This window comes from Ranitomeya variabilis, chromosome 4, assembly GCF_051348905.1.
Source record: "Ranitomeya variabilis isolate aRanVar5 chromosome 4, aRanVar5.hap1, whole genome shotgun sequence".
NCBI lineage: Eukaryota > Metazoa > Chordata > Amphibia > Anura > Dendrobatidae > Ranitomeya > Ranitomeya variabilis.
The window spans coordinates 394954723-394976626 of NC_135235.1; the positions used below are offsets into that span (position 1 = coordinate 394954723).

Genomic DNA, 21904 nt, shown 5'->3' on the forward strand with positions numbered 1-21904 from the left:
CTACACACACACAAACATAAAATGAGTTTGATTAGGGAACGTGATAGGCCGCTCTGAACAAATGTGTTTTGAGGGAGCGCCTAAAACTATGCAAATTGTGGATGGTTCTAATATCTTGGGGTAGAGGATTCCAGAGGATTGGCGCAGCACGGGAGAAGTCTTAGATTAGGTTATAGATGCCTCTCCATTACTAAGCCATGGGCTTGATGTCACCTGACAATACAAAGTTGACATCTACCCCACAAATATTAGCTCCACTTGCCACTGCTACAGGGCAAATGGGAAGAATCGGGCAAAGCGCCAGAATTGGCGAATCTAATAGATATGCCTTTTCTGGACATCTGCGGGCTGCTGTTTTTAGGCCGGGGGGCAATATCCATGGCTCCTGAACAGTCTGAGAACACCAGCCCCCAGCTGTCTGCTTTAGCAAGGTTGGTTGTCAAAAATGGGGGTAACCCCATGCCGTTTTTTAAGATCATTTATTAAATAATTAAAAAATACAGTGTGGGGAGCCCTCTACTCTTGATAACCAGCCTTGCTGAAGCTGACAGCTGAGGGTTGCAGCACCCAGCTGTGAGTTTTGCTTGGCTAGTTAACAAAAATACAGAGGAACCCATGCCATTTAAAAAAAAAAAATATTTATTTACAGTGCAGGAGCGGCTGCTCTAGCTGTTATTAGCGGCAGCAGGTGTCGGATGAAGGGATCAGTAGTCCCATCAGCTGACACCAGTGACCGTAGGTAAACTTTATACCTCTGATCACAGCTGAGCGCTCATGCTGTCTTTTGACAGTGTGGGAATCGCAGCTCTATGACCGGCGGGGATGATTTCACCACTGATCAGAAGCGTTGTTTGCTGTGCTGCCATGCATATGACAGTGCGACAAACACCCGGTGGTCGGGCAGCTGAACCCGAACAGTAACACAGACATCCTGGTGAAGTCTGTGTTCAGAGTCTGTGCCCGAACAGTAGGTGTTCGGTACGGATGCCGAACTTTACTGTTCGGGTTCGCCCATCTCTAACTCAGACCCCTTTAAATTTTTCACTCTTTGTTTCATTGCAGCCATTTGGTAAATTCAAAAAAATTATTTTTTTTTCTCATCAATGTACACTCTGCACCCCATCTTGACTGAAACCCCCCCCAGAAATGTTGAAATGTTTGCAAATATATTAAAAAAGAAAAACTGAAATATCACATGGTCATAAGTATTCAGACCCTTTGCTCAGTATTGAGTAGAAGCACCCTTTTGAGCTAGTACAGCCATGAGTCTTCTTGGGAATGATACAACACGTTTTTCACACCTGGTTTTTTAGGATCCTCTGCCATTCTTCCTTGCAGATCCTCTCCAGCTCCATCAGGTTGGATGGTGAACGTTAAAGGAAAGCCATTTTCAGGTCTCTCCAGAGAAGCTCAGTAGGGTTTAGGTCAGGGCTCTGGCTGGGCCAGTCAAGAATGGTCAGAGTTGTTCTGAAGCTACTCCTTTGTTCTTTTAGCTGTGTGCTCATGATTCTCATTTGGGCTGACATGCACTGTGAGCTGTGAGGTCTTATATAGACAGGTGTGTGCCTTTCCAAATTAAGTGTAATCAGTTTAATTAAACACAGCTGGACTCCAATGAATGAGTAGAACCATCTCAAGGAGGATCTCAAGAAAATGGACAGCATGTGACTTAAATATGAGTGTCGGAGAAAAGGGTCTGCATACTTATGACCATGTGATATTTCAGTTTTTCTTTTTTTTACATTTGCAAAAATATTTACATTAATTTTTTTTTTCAGTCAAGATGGGGTGCAGAGTGTACATTAATGAGAATAAAATGAACTTTTTTGAATTTACCAAATGGCTGCGATGAAACAAAGAGTGAAAACTTTAAAGGGGTCTGAATACTTTCCGTAGGCACTGTATATACAATATATACACAGAGAGAGAGAGTCATTTCTTACATTTTAAAAATTACAAAAAGGAAAATGGGCTGACACAAATGTTTGGCCATGGGTTCTTCTAAGCAGCTGCCTAGCACTCTGAAAATGAAATTGGTGGAGGCCCACAAAAAGCAGGAGAAAGCTATAAGAAGATAGCAAAGTGTTTTCAAATTGCCCTTTCCTCAATTTGAAATGTAATTAAGAACTGGCAGTTGACAAGAACAGTGAATGTCAAGATGAGGTATGGAAGACCAAGCAAAATTTCAGTGACACCTGCTCGTAGGAGTGCTGAAGAGGCAAATCAGAACTCCCTGCTTCACTGCAAAAGACCTTTAGAAAGATTTAGCAAACTCTGGCATTGTGATACATTGTTCTACTGTTCATAGACACCTGCACAAATATTGCTTTCATGGAAGAGTCATCAGAAGAAAACCTCTCCTCTGTCTTCACCATAAAGTTCAGCGTCAGAAGTATGCAAAAGAACATCTAAATAAGCCTGATGCATTTTGGAAACAAGTAATGTGGACTGATAAGGTTAAACTAGAATTCTTTGGCCACAGTGATCAAAGGTATGTGTGGAGAAAAAGGTGCACATAATTTCAGGAAAAGAACATGTCTCCAACCACTAAGCTTGGGGGTGTGTAAGTCATGCTTTGTGGTTGTGTTCCAGAAACCAATGGAGACTAGACGGAGGTGGACATGGCTTGGGGATGGGTGGACCGAGAATTCCTGCAGCTTTTGTTTGTATTGCGGTGTAGATTTTAAACAAGAGTGTTGTTGCTTTAAGAGGAAGGAGTTTAAATGTTTATGCCTGGTGTATTACTGTGAGGAGGGTGGGGCTTATATAGGGGAGGCAACTCTGGCTCTCCCTCTTTCTCTCACAGGAGGGACAGGATGAAACATTACCCGCCCTCCCACCCTGTTTATAATCTCTGTCCTAAAACTTTTTAATTATTGCTTGTATAATGATAGATGCTTTATTGTATTTTTGAATTTGTCATTGTATATCTTGTACCAGGTTCAATTGTATATTGGCTATAAAGAGTTATTATTTGTGGTAACCTTCTAAGCCCAAGGGAAGGGCAATCCTTAAGCCATGGTTCCCTGGAGGTTTCCTCCACAGGGGTTTTTTCCTCTCCTGCACAGGGGTTTTTTCCTCTCCTGAGCGCTGTAGGATGACTCTTTGCGAGTCGGAGGTTTGCCAAGTTTAGTCCCATTAATGCTTTTGCAGGGACTTCTAGTTTTTTTAAGTTTACAAAAATGATTTAATTATTAAAAAAAAAAAAAAGTGGCAAATGAGACTTGGAATTTATAACCCGTCACGGCTTTGCAGTTTAGGAGTCAGGTGGAAGTTGCAGACAAGTTAAGGTGTACTCATTTTAACTAGTAGAGGATGTAAAACCTCATGGTGGTGAGCAGGCTCGGCTTTGGTGGCCAGCCTCAAGGACGTTGTAATGGTAACATCAATCAGGGGTGAGCACAGTGGTTAAGGACAGGAGTGAGGATAATAGGGTCATTGGTGCCCTGAAAGTTTACTGGCTCTGCTTGAATGGCAAGCCAGTGCATGCCGCCCCTTTATGGCTGTCTGTCCTGGTGCTGTATGTCAGACAGCTGGGGATATCCCAATGTACTAGCACTCCACCTGACTCCTACTGTGATTATTTAATCCTGTGATTTGAATAAAAGCTGTTGCCATTTTGACAACCAAAATAATGTGTTTTGTGTATTTATTTTAGTACCTAGGTTTACAGTAGTTATGGTGGTTTTAAGATGGAGTGGGGTCCATCCCATATCCAAAAGTCAAGCCAATGGCATGGGGAACATTTCATGGGTTTCCAGTGTTTTATGTGCCCATGCTTTTAGCATATCATCAAAGCAATTGTATGCAGCTCCTGTGATATCCACTTTGATTAAACTTATCCTTTCAGGAGAAGACTAGGGTAAAGGTACCGTCACACTAAGCGACGCTGCAGCGATAGCGACAACGATGCCGATCGCTGCAGCGTCGCTGTTTGATCGCTGGGGAGCTGTCACACAGACCGCTCTCCAGCGACCAACGATGCCGAGGTCCCCGGGTAACCAGGGTAAACATCGGGTTGCTAAGCGCAGGGCCGCGCTTAGTAACCCGATGTTTACCCTGGTTACCAGTGTAAAATGTAAAAAAAACAAACAGTACATACTTACATGCGTCCCCCGGCGTTCACTTCCTGCAATGACTGAGCGCCGGCAGTAGCAGGGCACAGCGGTGACGTCACCGCTGTGCTTTCAATTTCACTTTGTGGCGCTCAGTCAGTGTGGGAAGCGGACGCCGGGGGACGCATGTGAGTATGTACTGTTTGTTTTTTTTACATTTTATGCTGGTAACCAGGGTAAACATCGGGTTACTAAGCGCGGCCCTGCGCTTAGTAACCCGATGTTTACCCTGGTTACCAGTGTAAAATATCGCTGGTATCGTTGCTTTTGCTGTCAAACACAACGATACACGGCGATCGGATGACCAAATAAAGTTCTGAACTTTATTCAGCGACCAGCGACATCACAGCAGGATCCTGATCGCTGCTGCATGTCAAACTAAACGATATCGCTAGTGAGGACGCTGCAACGTCACGGATCGCTAGCGATGTCGTTTAGTGTGACGGTACCTTAAAGATGTGGACCATTTTTTCTATCAATAGTCATTCTATTGCTAACAAAGTAATAACATTCCAGTCATTTTTGTGACAAGTTTTGTATTTGGAGTCTGGTTGACCTGAAAAATGTCTGGTAGAAATGCCAAATGGATGCACAGGTGAAATAAGGACTAAATAATAAAAGTTTACTCTTTTTTATTACAACACTTGGCATCACCAGACAGATCCAGTTCATCAACTGTTCATCTGCTTTATCATAATGTAGGTTCTTTTAATGGGTGGTAAAACAGGGTGAAGGTTGATAGCTAAGCTTGTTTTTGGTTCATAAACTCCTGTTTTTGCCAAATCCTACTACCATGAAACACTGTGGTGTCAGTAATTTTCCAGGATCACATCTTTATAATGTGAACTCTATACCTACAACCTGAGCAATGTACATTTATTAAAGTATATACATATACAGAGGAGAAGCAGTAGAACATTAGATAAATGTATGGTTGACTTCATGTGTGTCTTACTCGGTTGTCAGCAATCGATAGGCATAGGTTTTATTTTATTTCACTGAGTAGGTGGTGTCAAGAGGAATCGCAAGAACCCAAGACTACTTTTCACCAAGAGGTGCTTAAAGTGTATAGCTATGTTCACATGTTGATTTTATGAGGCTTTTTTCTGCAGCCAAAGCCTGATCTCTTGGCAGTAAAAAACTAGAGCTTTTTACTGCTTTTTTTTTATATAGTTTTTTGCTGCACTTTTCAGGATCCCAGAGTTCAGCTTTACTTCCACTTTGCAAGTATGATCAATACAAAGTGTTAAGCCATCAATGCAAGATGTTTGTGAAGCCATAAAACATTTTTGGAAAAAAAGGACAATTTGATTAAATTATTTAAGAGGGAAAAAATTATATCTGAAAAAATAGTGACTATTCTGAACAAAAAAGCTGGATTGATGTATGAAGCATAGCCAAGTTTTTTGAGTACATGAAAAAATACACAATTGCAAAAGTAAAAACAGTAGGGGAAGTTGTATTGGTCGGGCATTGTTTACTTGACAGAAGAGTAGGGCATTGAATTTCTAGGGCATTGCATACTTATCACATTGGTAGGGCACTGAAGTGGTAGGGCATTCCTTACCTGACACATTGGTAGGGCACTGAAGTGGTTGGACATTCCTTACCTGACACATTGGTAGGGCACTGAAGTGGTTGGACATTCCTTACCTGACACATTGGTAGAGCACTGAAGTGGTAGGGCATTCCTTACCTGACACATTGGTAAGGCACGGAAGTGGTTGGACATTCCTTACCTGACACATTGGTAGGGCACTGAAGTGGTTGGACATTCCTTACCTGACACATTGGTAGAGCACTGAAGTGGTAGGGCATTCCTTACCTGACACATTGGTAAGGCACGGAAGTGGTTGGACATTCCTTACCTGACACATTGGTAGGGCACTGAAGTGGTAGGGCATTCCTTGCCTGACACATTGGTAGGGCACTGAAGTGGTTGGGAATTCCTTACCTGACACATTGGTAGGGCACTGAAGTGGTAGGGCATTGCTTACCTGACACATTGGTAGGGCACTGAAGTGGTTGGACATTCCTTACCTGACACATTGGTAGGGCACTGAAGTGGTAGGGCATTCCTTACCTGACACATTGGTAGGGCACTGAAGTGGTTGGACATTCCTTACCTGACACATTGGTAGGGCACTGAAGTGGTAGGGCATTCCTTGCCTGACACATTGGTAGGGCACTGAAGTGGTTGGGAATTCCTTACCTGACACATTGGTAGGGCACTGAAGTGGTAGGGCATTGCTTACCTGACACATTGGTAGGGCACTGAAGTGGTTGGACATTCCTTACCTGACACATTGGTAGGGCACTGAAGTGGTAGGGCATTCCTTACCTGACACATTGGTAGGGCACTGAAGTGGTTGGACATTCCTTACCTGACACATTGGTAGGGCACTGAAGTGGTAGGGCATTCCTTGCCTGACACATTGGTAGGGCACTGAAGTGGTGGGAATTCCTTGCCTGACACATTGGTAGGGCACTGAAGTGGTTGGGAATTCCTTACCCGACACATTGGTAGGGCACTGAAGTGGTGGGAATTCCTTACCTGACACATTGGTAGGACGCTGAAGTGGTAGGGCATTGCTTACCTTAAGGGAAGAGTCAGTCGGCCATATAACTCGGACGGGGATTGCAATGCAATGCTCGGACCGGCCAGCGGCTCTCCTGACCCAAGCGTGATAGCATTTATTTCTATGCAGCTGTCACGCACAGGTTGGGAGCACTGCTGGCCAGTCTGAGCATTGCGCTGTAACCCCCGTCCGAGTTATACGGCCGTCTGATTCTTTGCTAACACATATTACTAATGTAATTAAACTGTACTAATACTTGGGAAAATCATAAAAATAGATGGGTTTCACTACCTGCTGTACATGCATTTTTTTGGGGGGGAAAAACCTGATTTTTGCTTTTACTCATTGATTTCTATGTGTTAAAATATGCTGCAAAACATGGAAACAATTGACAAGGTACAGTTTTAAGAAATGCAGCAGTTTTCCAATTCAGTCAAGAAAAAAAGAAACAAACTTGTGTAGTGGGTTTCTGAAATCTCATAGCTTTACTGGTACTGTAAAAAGCAGCTTTTAATTTGCATAACCTCCCCCCAGCAAAAACACAACATGTGAGCATAGCATGACTGTTGTTTAAGTTTTTATTTCACAAATCAATAGTACACAAGAAAAAAAGTAACTTTGAAACATTTTATCAGAGAAATCATCTTGTTTCTCCTCCTGGATTGAGTACCCATTCTCAATTTCTGGTTAAAATCTGTATTCACTAAAGATGGGTTATCCCATTATTGAGATAACAGATGACAGCTGATACTTTTAAAGTTCTATGGAGAGAGGAAGGCGGAGAAGAGAGGAGCTAGAGGAAGGCGGAGAAGAGGGGAGGAGCTAGATAAAGACAGACATTCTGCTGCAAGTTCTTCTGGAATAACAGTTACAGTTCTCCATGGAACTTTATGAGCACCAACTGTCATCTTCTATCTCACTAATGGGAAGGGTTTTATTTGTGAACTAGATGGTGGCCCGATTCTAACGCATCAGGTATTCTAGAATATGTATGTAGTTTATTTATGAAGTTTTCCGAATAATGCAATTTATACACAGGATTCGGCCGGCCGGGCGCGACCAATTAGCGAAGCGTGGTTCAAATTCCACGCCAATTCGCGGCCAGACTGCGCCTGTCACTGACTGGTCACGCCCAGCTGCGAACAATCAGTGAAGCCAAGGCCGGCTCCTGGTTTTTGAGGGCCCCCGGTTTAAAGAGTCTCAGTGGGCCCCCCTCTTTAACACATACCACGATTCATGATGCACAGATACAGCAGAGAAATATACCACAGCCCACATAGCATATAACACAGCCCATGTAGAATATAACATAGCCCATGTAGCATATAGCACAGCCACGTAGCATATAGCACAGGCCACGTAGTATATAGCACAGGCCTCGTAGTATAGAACACAGCCCACATAACATATAGCACAGCCCACGTAGCATATAGCACAGCCACGTAGCATATAACACAGCCACGTAGCATATAGCACAGCCAAGTAGTATATAGCACAGCCACGTTTTATATAGCACAGCCCGCGTAGTATATAGAACAGCCCATGTAGTATATAGCACAGCCCATGCAGTATATAACACAGCTCATGTAGTATATAGCACAGCCACGTAGTATATTGCCCAGCCACGTAATATATTGCACAGCTATGTAGTATATAGCACAGCTCACGTAGTATATAGCACAGCTCACACAGTATATAACACTGCCACGTAGTATATGGCCCAGCCACGTAATATATTGCATAGTCCAAGTAGTATATAGCACAGAGACGCAGTATATAACACAGCTCATGCAGTATATAACACAGCCCACGTAGTATACAGCACAGCGATGTAGTATATAGCACAGCCCATGTAGTATATAACACAGCCCACGCAGTATATAACACAGCCCACGTAGTATATAACACAGCCCACATAGTATATAGCAATGTGAGCACCATATCCCTGTTAAAAAAAGAATTAAAATAAAAAATAGTTATATACTCACCTTCTGGCGGCAACTGGATCCAGGCAAGGCATTTAGCGATGCTCCGGTCCCAATAATGCATTGCGATCTCGCGAGATGATGACGTAGCGGTCTCGCGAGACCGCAATGCATGGCCCGGAGCGTCACGAGGAGCGGGAAAGGCGCCGGAAGGTGAGTATGTAATGATTCTTTATTTTTTTTATTTTTTTAACATTAGATCTTTTTACTATTGATGCTGTATAGGCAGCATCAATAGTAAAAAGTTGGTCACACAGGGTTAATAGCAGCGTTAACGGACTGCGTTACACCGCAGCATAACGCGGTGTAAAGCAGCCATTAACCCTGTGTGAGCGCTGACTGGAGGGGAGTATGGAGGGGGCACTGACAGAGAGTAGGAACGGGCGAATTCGCGGCCGGACTCTGCTGGCCGCGACCAATCAGCGGGATTTCTGTGACAGACAGGCAGACAGACAGACAAACAGATGGAAGTGCCCCTTAGACGATTATAGAGATAGATCAGGGGAAAAAAGCAGATTAGTTTAATAAGATATATGATAATGTTTCTTAATTTCACATGTACTATTGATTTATGATAAAAAAAAAAACAAGTTAAATGCTTTAAATTTCATTGTATGCAACTGGCAGTAGCATTGTTCATAGTGTATAAATGTGTAAACTCACCTTGCAGAGTAGATACCAGCCCAGTACTGACTCCTGAAATGATGTCGCTGATTATCCACTCTTTCCATCTGTATTTAGGAAGCCAGTCCAGAATTGGCAAAATAGATTTAATTATCAAGAGTACTTTTCTCCCTGAACAGCTATGAGAAGAAAATGTAAAATTACAACTCAGCGCCCGAACACTAGATAAACGAATTAAAGCTGAAAGGAACCTGTCACCCCCAAAATGGAAGATGAGGTAAGCCCACGGCATCAGGGGCTTATCTACAGCATTCTGTAATGCTGTAGATAATCCCCCGATGTGTCCTGAAAGATGAGAAAAAGAGGTTAGATTATACTCACCCAGGGGTGGTCCCGCTGCGGTCCGGTCCGATGGGCGTCGCGGTCCGGTCCGGGGCCTCCCATCTTCATCGGATGATGTCCTCTTCTTGTCTTCATGCTGCGGCTCCGGCACAGGCGTACTTTGTCTGCCCTGTTGAGGGCAGAGCAAAGTACTGCAGTGCGCAGGCGTCGGGCCTCTCTGACCTTTCCCAGCACCTGCGCACTGCAGTACTTTGCTCTGCCCTCAACAGGGCAGACAAAGTACGCCTGCGCCGGAGCTGCGGTGTGAAGACAAGAAGAAGATGTGATCGTTAGAAGATGGGAGGCCCCGGACCGGAGCACGATGCCCATCGCAGCGGGACCGCCCCTGGGTGAGTATAATCTAACCTCTTTTTCTCATCTTTCAGGATACATCAGGGGCTTATCTGCAGCATTACAGAATGCTGTAGATAAGCCCCTGATGCCGGTGCGCTTACCTCATCTTCCATTTTGGGGGTGACAGGTTCCCTTTAAGTCCTTTTACTAATATCATACTTACAGTTATGAAATATCATCATTTACATTTTTGCTTATTTTTGGCTAATATTTTTCTTTTACTTTGGTCCACTTTTAGTATTTCAGTCAGTGAACTTGTTCTCAGACTGCTAAAATGATCGCGGCCCATGAGTCACAATGTGTGGCCATGGTTTATATTAAATTTTATTAGCTCCAACAGGGCTGTATGTAGAGAAAATATGGCCCTATAGCACAAAATGATTCCCCTTCTGGTGCTCATTCACACCATGACGTAACACCTGAGACAAGATGACATGATGCTTTGTTGCCTTCCTTGTCCTTTGCATAAACAGTGGTCTTATTCCTGACCCCAATGTTTGCTAACATTGTAGGACCTGCACAGACTATTATCCCCTATTTAATCCAGATCTGTCACCAGATTTCAGAATACAGTCCTGCTCATCGTTATTGGCACCCCATCATTTTTTTCATAGACTGTACAATATCTTCAGAAATAAATGTAAATGTACCGAAGTTATACCCTCAGGATTTTTTTAAATAGTGGTCCAAAGTAATACAACAATAAAACATTGCTTTTAAACTTACATGTTGCAATTTCAAAGACGAAACAGAATACACAGCATGTACAGCAATAACTGCCCCCCTGATTAATACTAGGTTGCACACCCTTTGGCAATGATGACAGCCTCCAAAGGTTTCTTGTACCCATCAATAAGCTTCTTGCCTTTCTCATCTGGTATTTTCTCCCACTCTTCCTTTGCAATTTGTTCAAGCTCTTCAATGTTTGCAGGGTTCTTTTTCCCAATGAGAGATTTCAGCTTACCCCAAAGATTTTCAATGGGATCGAGGTCAGGAGGACTCATTGTCATTGATGGCCATTTTAAAACAGTTCATTTTTTCTTTTTCAACCATTCCTGTGTAATTTTGGATGTGTGCTTTGGATCACTGTCTTGCTGGAGGACCCACGATCTTTGAACTCAAACCAAGTTTTCTTACACTGGGTAGGACATTTCGCTCTAAAATCTCTTGAAAATTCTCTGATTTTATGATTTCTGTGATACAGTCAATGCCTCCAGTACCAGATGTAGCAAAGCAACCCCACAGCATTATGGATCCTCCACCATGCTTAACTGTTGTTGGGGTGTTCTTTTCCTTATAAGCTTCATTGCACCGTCTGTAAACAAACTGTTGCTTTGCATTGCTAAAAAGCTCTATGTTTGTTTCATCTGTTCACAGAACATTTTCCAGAAGGATCATGGTTTGTGAAGGTACTCTATGGCAAAGATCAGTTGCTTCTTTTTATGTCTGTTCTTCAGCAATGGTTTCTTCCTTGGCTTTCGCCCATAAAGCTCTGCTTGATTTAGCATGCAGGTTATGATACTTGTTGAAATCGTGACCTCAGACTGTCCCAGGTTGGCCTTCAGCTCTTTTTATGTTTGATGTGGTGTTTTTTCCACCGTTTGCACCAACTCTGGGAGACATCTCTTGTCAATTTTCCTTTTTACCTCACAACCAGGGAGGTTCTTAACTCTTGTTTGGTAAATTTCTTAATAACATTGCGCACTGTTGAAACTGGGATGCCAAGGTCTTTGGAGATGGCCTGATACCCTTCTGAAGTCTTATGCTTGCTATAGCATTTCTGATGGCCTCAGACAGCTCCTTTGTCTTGACCATTGTGACAAAGGAACAAGGCCTACCATGTGGCTTTTTAAAACACTGAAGTCATCATTCATTGGCTAATTCATGTCACATGGGCACCAACAATTAATCACAGGGGATTCTCATTTGTGATTTACCACTAATTTAATGTAACTGGTGCAAGTACCAGTGTCACAGCAAGCTTTAGGTTTTTCTATTTTTCCCTCCCATTTTTTTTTTGTCTTAAATTGTTTATCATTTGCTCTTTTGTATTTAACATGAGTAGTGATGAGCGAGTATACTCGTTGCTCGGGTTTTCCCGAGCACGCTTGGGTGCTCTCCGAGTATTTGTAAGTGCTCAGAGATTTACCGTATTTTTCTGACCATAAGACGCACTTTTTTTCCTCCAAATTTGGGAGGAAAGTGTGGGTACGTCTTATGGTAGGGATGTAGCATGTGGGGAGGGGGGCAGCAGCGAGTGGGATCGCACTGTTATCCCACTTCAGGAGGCAGAAAAATGTCCCCACTGCTGGGAAACAGGCTGGGGAAAGCACTGTGGTCCCGATGATTAAGTGCAGTGAATATTCATTAGCTACTCCCCGCCCACCTATCAGCTGAGAGATGAGCCGGGAGCAGCAAATGAATACTGCACTTAAGCAGGGACACACATGGTTTCCCCAGCGCCGATTCCTGCAGCAGCTGGGGTGATCCGTGTGTCCGGGGGAGGAGGAGGCAGCAGCAGCGTCAGGGGCAGAGGAGATCGCTGCATACCTGCCTGGGCTGGAGCTGAGTGCTGTGCAATGTGCACAAGGAGGACCTGTGATGATGTCAGAAGTGGGCGGGCTGGAGCATCACATGGCAGCACAGAGCCCTCTCTCTTCTTGACATCATCACAGGTCCTTCAGACTCCAACACTAGAATCTGCTGGCTTCCATTACCTGTGCTGTGGAAAGGCAACAAGAGGGAGGGCTCTGCGTGTGCAGTCATGGGATGCTTTTACCTCACCACAGGCTGGCTGCCACAATTAAGAGGTTAGTCTTTCCAAAACACAATAAAGCACTCTGCCACTCCTTTAGTGAACTATAACTCCCAGCATGTCATAGGATCTGCAGGACATGCTGGGAGTTATAGTTCTCCCATGGGCTTTTAAAGCAGCACTCCAGTGTTGTTTTGCAGTGCTGGAGTGGTGCTTTCAATATAAGCCCTGTGCCCCCATTCTTATACTCACCCTCCAGCATCTTCATATAGTATTTCACAGACACCACACTGGTCCCGCAGCTTCCAACATAATAACATACTATTATATATAATAACACCACATATAATAGTATGTTATTAAATATTTTACCACATTCTTTTGCTTCAAATATTTTTTTCCCTATTTTCCACTTCTAAAACCTGGGTGCGCCTTATAGTCCGGTGCGTCTTATAGTCCGAAAAATACGGTAGTTTTCCTTGTCGCAGCTGCATGATATACAGCTGATAGACAGCTTGATTACAGGTGGGAATTCCCTAGCAACCAGGCAACCCCCACATGTACTCAGCCTGGCTAGCAGCTGCAAACCATGCAGCTGAGGCCAACAAAAACTATATCTCCGAGCACTTACAAATGCTCGGAGACCACCCGAGTGTGCTCGGGAAAACCCGAGCAATGAGTATACTCGCTCATCACTAAACACGAGTGCTCTATACAAAAAATCTGTTTCACTTGATTAATTTTTTTCAGGAGATTTTCCACATTATGTACTTACACTTCATGGGTGCCAATAACGATGAGCATGACTGTACATATATATACAGAGCTGTTGGACTGGACAAAGCTGATGTACTTACTTTGAAATACCATCACAGACTGACTGTTTAATCCTGATATTAAGTTGAGTGTTTATGAGTCCAGTTGGAACTGGCAAAAAAACTTTCAAAAATAATTAGCATTCGTGACATTGATTTTCAAACTTAGTACATCAGCCTCTTCAGTTTTAAGAAATCGATTTATTAATGTGTGCATATTGTGAAATGTGAAATAAGAAATCAAAATCCAAAAATAGGTGCCGCGCTGACAGGAGGAACTGTGACTACGGATGAATCTCAGTCACCTACCTCGCTGTTATGAACTAACGTGTCCACTCGGGACACTAGGCTGCTGCAAACCGTCCTCTGTAGTCTTGAAAGATCTATGATCCACACAGTGCAGCAGCACTGGCAATGCACTACCAGCCAGGGAGCGTCCTCCCGTAGTGCTAGAACCCCACTAATCTCGCCGCTGTAGTTCCCGGCAGGCAGCTACGGCCGATAACGCCGCTGAGCAGTAGCGTGGTGAGTGGGGGGCGTGGCTAATAGGTGACGTCACCAGTCCGTATGACGGACACTCAAAAGGGCCAATCCTGACGCGTTTCGAGGGTACCAACCCTCTTTCTCAAGGTATGGCTTCAATGTCAGTGCTAGTTATTTTATAGCCACACTTCCTAATGCCATGCACATCGTAGAGCCACCCACCATCTGGGGACATCTGCAGAAACCAAATCACAAGAATATGCATACTGGCCACCCCTTCGGGTGACCCACTGGAGGATACCTAAACCTTGCGATAATGCCAGGGGAAAAAATACTAGTGGAAAAATACTTATTACACCACTCTTCCCCATGGAAGATACCCCTTGCTGCTATCCCATAACCAAAGCGCTCTTTACTGGTTAAAACTATACACCTTTATTAATAGACCTCTAAAAACATATTGCATAGTATAAACCCCTAAACAGATAAATAAGTTACCCTAAAACCATTGCACTCAATAAAACCTGACGATTCCCCATTTTATTAAAAAATGCCAAAAACTGTTAGTGAACCCCACCCCTAGATCCCTAAGTCCCAAAATTATACACATGGGGATAACTATACGCCGTTTCCAAAAAAATCAATTTTCTTTTTAAAATATCTTTTAAAACAATTTTAAAACTTTTTCGGACTAATGATTATAACGCCCGAACCCTCCCCCAACCCATAAAAATATATATCTATATCTAATTTTTTTTTTTTTGGAACCCGCGCAAATTTACAAAAGACCCTGCCTCTTAAAAGGCAAACAATTCAATTTCATAATTGAGTCCTTTGGGAGCCAAACTATCTAGTGTGAAAATCCATTTGGATTCCACTTGTGACATGCTTCTCAGATAATCTCCGCCCCTTGGATTTTCCTTTACTAATTGAATCCCACAGAAGGAGGTGTGACTACATGACCGATTGTTTTTGTCCGCAAAATGGAGAGATAAAGGGTGCCCCTAAAAACCTTTTTTAATATTATCCAGGTGCTCCTTTATTCTCTCTTTAAGCTGCCTTTTCGTGCGGCCCACATAGAGTTTGCCACACGGGCATCTCACAATGTAAATAACCCCTTTAGAGTGGCAGGTGATACTATCCCTGATTTTAAATGATTTAGTTTTATCCGCATTCCAGAACAGCTTTTGGACCGAATGCGGATAAAACTAAATCATTTAAAGGCAGCTTAAAGAGAGAATAAAGGAGCACCTGGATAATATTAAAAAAGGTTTTTAGGGGCACCCTTTATCTCACCATTTTGCGGACAAACACAATCGGTCATGTAGTCACGCCTCCTTCTGTGGGACTCAATTAGTAAAGGAAAATCCAAGGGGCGGAGATTATCTGAGAAGCATGTCACAAGTGGAATCCAAATGGATTTTCACACTAGATAGTTTGGCTCCCAAAGGACTCAATTATGAAATTGAATTGTTTACCTTTTAAGAGGCAGGGTCTTTTGTAAATTTGCGCGGGTTCAAAAAAAAAAAAAAAAAATTAGATATAGATATATATTTTTATGGGTTGGGGGAGGGTTCGGGCGTTATAATCATTAGTCCGAAAAAGTTTTAAAAGATATTTTAAAAAGAAAATGGTTTTTTTGGAAACGGCGTATAGTTATCCCCATGTGTATAATTTTGGGACTTAGGGATCTAGGGGTGGGGCTCACTAACAGTTTTTGGCATTTTTTAATAAAATGAGGAATCGTCAGGTTTTATTGAGTGCAATGGTTTTAGGGTAACTTATTTATCTGTTTAGGGGTTTATACTATGCAATATAATGTTTTTAGAGGTCTATTAATAAAGGTGTATAGTTTTAACCAGTAAAGAGCGCTTTGGTTATGGGATAGCAGCAAGGGGTATCTTCCATGGGGAAGAGTGGTGTAATAAGTATTTTTCCACTAGTATTTTTTCCCCTGGCATTATCGCAGGGTTTAGGTATCCTCCAGTGGATCACCCGAAGGGGTGTCCAGTATGCATATTCTTGTGATTTGGTTTCTGCAGATGTCCCCAGATGGTGGGTGGCTCTACGATGTGCATGGCATTAGGAAGTGTGGCTATAAAATAACTAGCACTGACATTGAAGCCATACCTTGAGAAAGAGGGTCGGTACCCTCGAAACGCGTCAGGATTGGCCCTTGTGAGTGTCCGTCATACGGACTGGTGACGTCACCTATTAGCCACGCCCCCCACTCACCACGCTACTGCTCGGCGGCGTTATCGGCCGTAGCTGCCTGCCGGGAACTACAGCAGCGAGATTAGTGGGGTTCTAGCACTACGGGAGGACGCTCCCTGGCTGGTAGTGCATTGCCAGTGCTGCTGCACTGTGTGGATCATAGATCTTTCAAGACTACAGAGGACGGTTTGCAGCAGCCTAGTGTCCCGATTGGACACGTTAGTTCATAACAGCGAGGTAGGTGACTGAGATTCATCCGTAGTCACAGTTCCTCCTGTCAGCGCGGCACCTATATTTCGATTTGGTTTTTTCTTACTGTTTGGCAGGGTCGCACACCACGTGCCAAGGTGCCTGTGGCTGGAGTTTCGGGCCAGAGCATAGCGCCAGTGTGTTACTTTACAGTGTCTGGTGAAATAAGAAATGTCTAGCAGTCTTAGACCTAACTTTTTACAAAGTCCCATAGCAATTATATTATCTACCAATTTGAGTTCAGGTACTCAGTAGTTGACATTTCCACCGTGGTGGAAAGTTGTGCTGGCTTGGTTGTTATGCACAAGGTAACATTTTCTGGAGTTTGTTACTCTTTGATGACTATATAACACCAATGAAATAGCTTTATAGTCACTTCAATGTTATCGATTAACTCAATGAAAATATGTTTTATTCCCTCTTTACATTCTTATCTTACATGCCTACTTTCATTTGTGTCATATTCTACAGCATCAAAGAAACCAGAAACGGATAAAATGTGAAAAAATGACAATTATTTTTTCCCCAGAATTATGGCATTAATTAACCTGAAATTCTTACAGGGAATCTATCACCAGATTTTTGCTATGCAAATGAGAGCTGCATGATGTAGGGGCAGAGAGGTTAATTCCAGGGATGTCTGACTTACTGGGCTGCTTGTTGTGGTTTTGATACAAACCCTGTTAAGTCTGCTTTAGATGTAGCAGTGATGAATATAGAGCTCTGTATAACCCCGCCCACACCCCTATGGGCAGCTTTTGTGTACACTGCTAACAGGCTGCCAATCAGTGGTGGGGTGGGGTTACACTGATTAGCTGGACTGGCCTGCACATGACACCTAGTCCTCTATTGATCATCTACTACTGTTATAAAAACTGATTGTATTGAAACTACAGCACACAGCCTAGTAAGTGTCACATTAGATTCTCAGCACATACAATATGTTGCTCTCAGAATAAATAACCACAAGCTGCTGACAGATCTAATTTAAGAAATATTTATTTTGTGCCAAACTGAACAGATGTTGGCGCCATGTTAGAAAGTGACTGTCAGTAACACATTATTATTGTCTGTAGTGACATCTTATTCCTATATTCTAGAGGATATCTTCACATTTACACCACTAGATATTGTCTTTGCACATTTGGCATATTTTAATTTCACATAACAAAGCCTATGTCTTCGGTTATTCTAATTCTTTAGTTCTTTTTATAATTTACTAGATGGTAGCCCGATTCTAACGCATCGGGTATTCTAGAATATGTATGTAGTTTATTTATGAAGATTTTAGAATAATACATTGAATACACAGGATTCGGCTGGCCGCGACCAATTAGTGAAGCGTGGTTCAAATCCCGCGCCAATTCGCGGCCGGACTGCGCCTGTCGCTGATTGTTCGCGGACGGCCACGTAGTATATAGCACAGCCACGTAGTATATAACAGCCCACGTAGTAAATAGCACAGCCACGTAGTATATTGCACAGCCACATATTATATAGCACAGCCACGTAATATATAGCACAGCCCAGCCACGTAGTATATAGCACAGCCACGTAGTATATAGCACAGCCCAAAGTGTATATAGCACAGCCCACGGAGTATATAGCACAGCCACGTAGTATATAACACAGCCCACGGAGTATATAGCACAGCCACATAGTATATAGCACAGCCCACGGAGTGTATAACAGCCCACATAGCATATAAGACAGCCACGTAGTATATAACAGCCCACGCATGCAGTATATAACACAGGCCACGTAGTGTATACACAGGCCACGTAGTGTATAACACAGCCCACATAGTGTATAACACAGCCCACGTAGTGTATAACACAGCCCACGTAGTGTATAACACAGCCCACGTAGTATATAGCACAGCCATGTAGTATATTGCACAGCCCACATAGTACACTGCACAGCCCACGTAGTACATTGCACAGCCCACGTAGTACATTGCACAGCCCACGTAGTACATTGCACAGCCCACGTAGTACATTGCACAGCCCACGTAGTACATTGCACAGCCCACGTAGTATATTGCAAAGCCCACATAGTATATTGCACTGCTCACGTAGTATATAGCACAGCCCACGTAGTATATAGCACAGGCCACGTAGTATATTGCACAGCCCACGCAGTATATTGCACAGCCCACGCAGTATATCGCACAGCCCACGCAGTATATCGCACAGCCCACGCAGTATATCGCACAGCCTATGTAGTATATTGCACAGCCCATGCAGTATATCGCACAGCCCACATAGTATATCGCACAGCCCACGTAGTATATCGCACAGCCCACGTAGTATATAGCAATGTGGGCATCATATCCCTGTTAAAAAAAAGAATTAAATTAAAAAATAGTTATATACTCACCTTCCGTTGGCACCCGGATCCAGGCGAAGTGGTTACCGACGCTCCTCGCGCGCTCTGGTCTCAAGAGTGCATTGCGGTCTCGCGAGATGATGATGTAACGATCTCGCGAGACTGCTGCGTCATCAACTCGCGAGATCGCAATGCATGGAGCCATCACCGGAGCGTCGCGAGGAGCGGGAAAGGCCTGTTTTGGATAGTATATAAGGATTTTTTATTTTTTAAATTATTTTTAACATTAGATCTTTTTACTATTGATGCTGCATAGGCAGCATAAATAGTAAAAAGTTGGTCACACAACGTTAATAGCAGCGGTAACGGAGTGCGTTACACAGTGGCATAACGTGGTCCGTTAGCGCTGCCATTAACCCTGTGTGAGCGCTGACTGGAGGGGATTATGGAGCGGGCACTGACTGCGGGGAGTAAGGAGTGGCCATTTTGCCGCCAGACTGTGCCCGTCACTGATTGGTTGTGGCTGTTTTGCCGCGACCAATCAGCGACTTGGATTTCCATGACAGACAGAGGCCGCGACCAATGAATATCCATGACAGACAGACAGACAGAAGGACAGAAAGACGGAAGTGACCCTTAGACAATTATATAGAAGATTAGTTACACAGTAAAAGCTTTTTTTTTGTTATAAAAGAAGTTCCTGAATTCTCCGGTATATTCTAAAGCCTACATAGTGTACCTGCAACTCTTTTTCAGTCGTTCACGGTATGTTTTCGGCACAATCTCTTTTTTTTCATTATCATCTTGAAAAGATGGCTCAGCATATATCGTCCTTCGCACCAAATACTGGGTATTCCCAGCTTTGGGTAAATCCATATTTGGCAACACCATTGTAACTGTTAAGATTAGGTAAAATAAAGGTTTCTTTATCCAAGATCAATTGTCAGTTATCTAAGAGCATAAAAATGTATAATATTAAAGGCTTCAATGAGACAAGTTCCTCTAATCTGGTAAACTAGGTTCTCGCCGGGTAACTTCGTTATATGACAAATAATGCTTGGTGAACCTTAAATTTCTACCGGATAGGTGATAACTTATTGATCGGTATGAGTCTGAATGTTGGAACCTGCACCAATTGTTAGAATGTAGTAACAGTGCGCATGATCGAACAGCGATCAATTCATTCATATATCGTTGCTGAATACTGCGCTTTGCTTTTTCTGGTAGCCCCATAGAGAATGAATAGACGTGAGCAACCAACATGCCCCCTCATTATCTAATGAGGATAAAAGTTCCCTGTTGGAGATAAATGTTCCCAATTCGGCCTATTGGTGCAGGTACCGGAGGTCGGACCCTCACCGATCAGTGAGTTATCAACTATCCTGTGGATGTTTAAAATGTTTGGACGCAGGGATATAGAGTAAACCTTAAAATGGACCTTTGACTAGAATTCTGGAGAAGATTATAAGACATGTAATGTGAATGCTCCTTACAGAGGACCTGTTACTTGCCATCAATATGTAATTTTTTTCCTTGTGCAAATGTGAAAGTTCTTTTGAAATTGACATTCTTTTTCTTGTGTCCCTGTTCCTCTTTGTTCCTGAAATATGGCCCTAATTCCCTGTATGTAAATCTAGTCTTTTTAGTCAACTGGACATGGCCCTCACACATACTCCTGTAGAGAAGATTAGAGAACCGCCCCCACTTGGCTAAAAAGGCTATTTACTTACAGATTAGAGTTGGTTATATCATAGGTATGTGAAGGTGCGGGAACAAGAAAAAATGAAACCCTAATCAGGAGAACAGCAACATTGACATCAAGTAGAAATAATCATTGACATATTTATGGCAAGTAACAGCTCCTCCTTAAGAAGCAATGAGATCTTGATAATAATTGGGTGGTTTTTGAATAAAGAAGACCTTGTTTCCCAAGCATTAGAAATAAAATTAGGAGTGACTGGATCTAACTAAGCAGACCTTAATATAACAACTTCTATATTATGTTGGGAAGGTTGTTTGGTTGGGTCACATAAGATTTGATCCAACTTGTTGAAGAATATTTGCTCATTTAAGTCTCAGGTGTGATGCTAGGTTTATGTAGGCTAAAAGGGTCACAATAGAGCTTAGATAATGGTGGCCAGCAAGTATGAGTATGTACATCAACGTAGGTAAAAGCTTCCCAAAATTAGAGGTAATGACATTGGAGCAAGACTTTTAAGTAGACATTTCTAGAATGTTGCTTAGTACTAAGATCTTAGTGACTTTTTCTTTTCTCTACTGTATTTCGATAATAAAAAAATATATACAAAATGTCATATTTGCAAACAATGTCAGCACGTTGAGGCACGAATTCTCTACAATTTCCCACATGAATCAGAATTGAATCCCACATAAAAAGCCAGAAAGAATCTTTATTAAAAAAAGGTCTTTTAAACCATCTTCTCTAAAACATGTTTCTGAATTCTGAATTCTAGAGGTTTTGCTTTAGTACAGATTTCTAATTGTTAATAAATTCCTAAAATATCTTCAAAATCGAAACCACTAAAATTGAGATACCTCATTTTTGGTTGTTTTTGGTTTTCCATACATAATTTAGAGGAAAATATTATTAATAATACTTAAGATAGTTATAAAGGGGTCATCATACAAGCCTTTTGCCTACCTGCGCTGTTCCAGCCAAAGCAACCTTGGAAGATTCTTCTATGTTTACCCTTACTCAATATATAGTGCCAATAAGTCAGGGGAAGATCGCTTTATGAGTCCCTCATCTACATTTTTAACGAGAAAAATGTGACATGGCCTTACACATAAATACGTAGTGTGCTTGGAAGTTCACATTAGTTCTTGCCTGCGATAATTAACCCTTCAATCATACGCCCTTTATGCTGTATTTAGATGTGCAAACATGACAGGACATTTGAGAGAAAGGTAATAATCGACTTGTGCAGCAGATTTAGAAATGAAAGACAGCAATCAAAAAGTTGGCATTCAAAGTTGGGTTGTAGACCTATCTAGTTAATTA

General features: G+C 42.6%; 1 protein-coding gene across 1 annotated transcript in view; it reads right to left on the reverse strand.

Annotated features, from left to right (window-relative positions):
* Positions 1-21597, reverse strand: part of LOC143764876 (pendrin-like) — a 162338-nt gene extending 140741 nt beyond the window's left edge. The window contains exons 1-3 of the mRNA XM_077250938.1: positions 21545-21597; positions 19622-19778; positions 9343-9482 (exon numbers count right to left, since the gene is read on the reverse strand). Coding sequence (XP_077107053.1) covers positions 9343-9482; positions 19622-19773 — 292 coding nt within the window. The 5' untranslated portion in view covers positions 19774-19778; positions 21545-21597. The remainder of the gene's footprint in view (positions 1-9342; positions 9483-19621; positions 19779-21544) is intronic.
* Between the last annotated feature and the right edge of the window lie 307 nt (positions 21598-21904).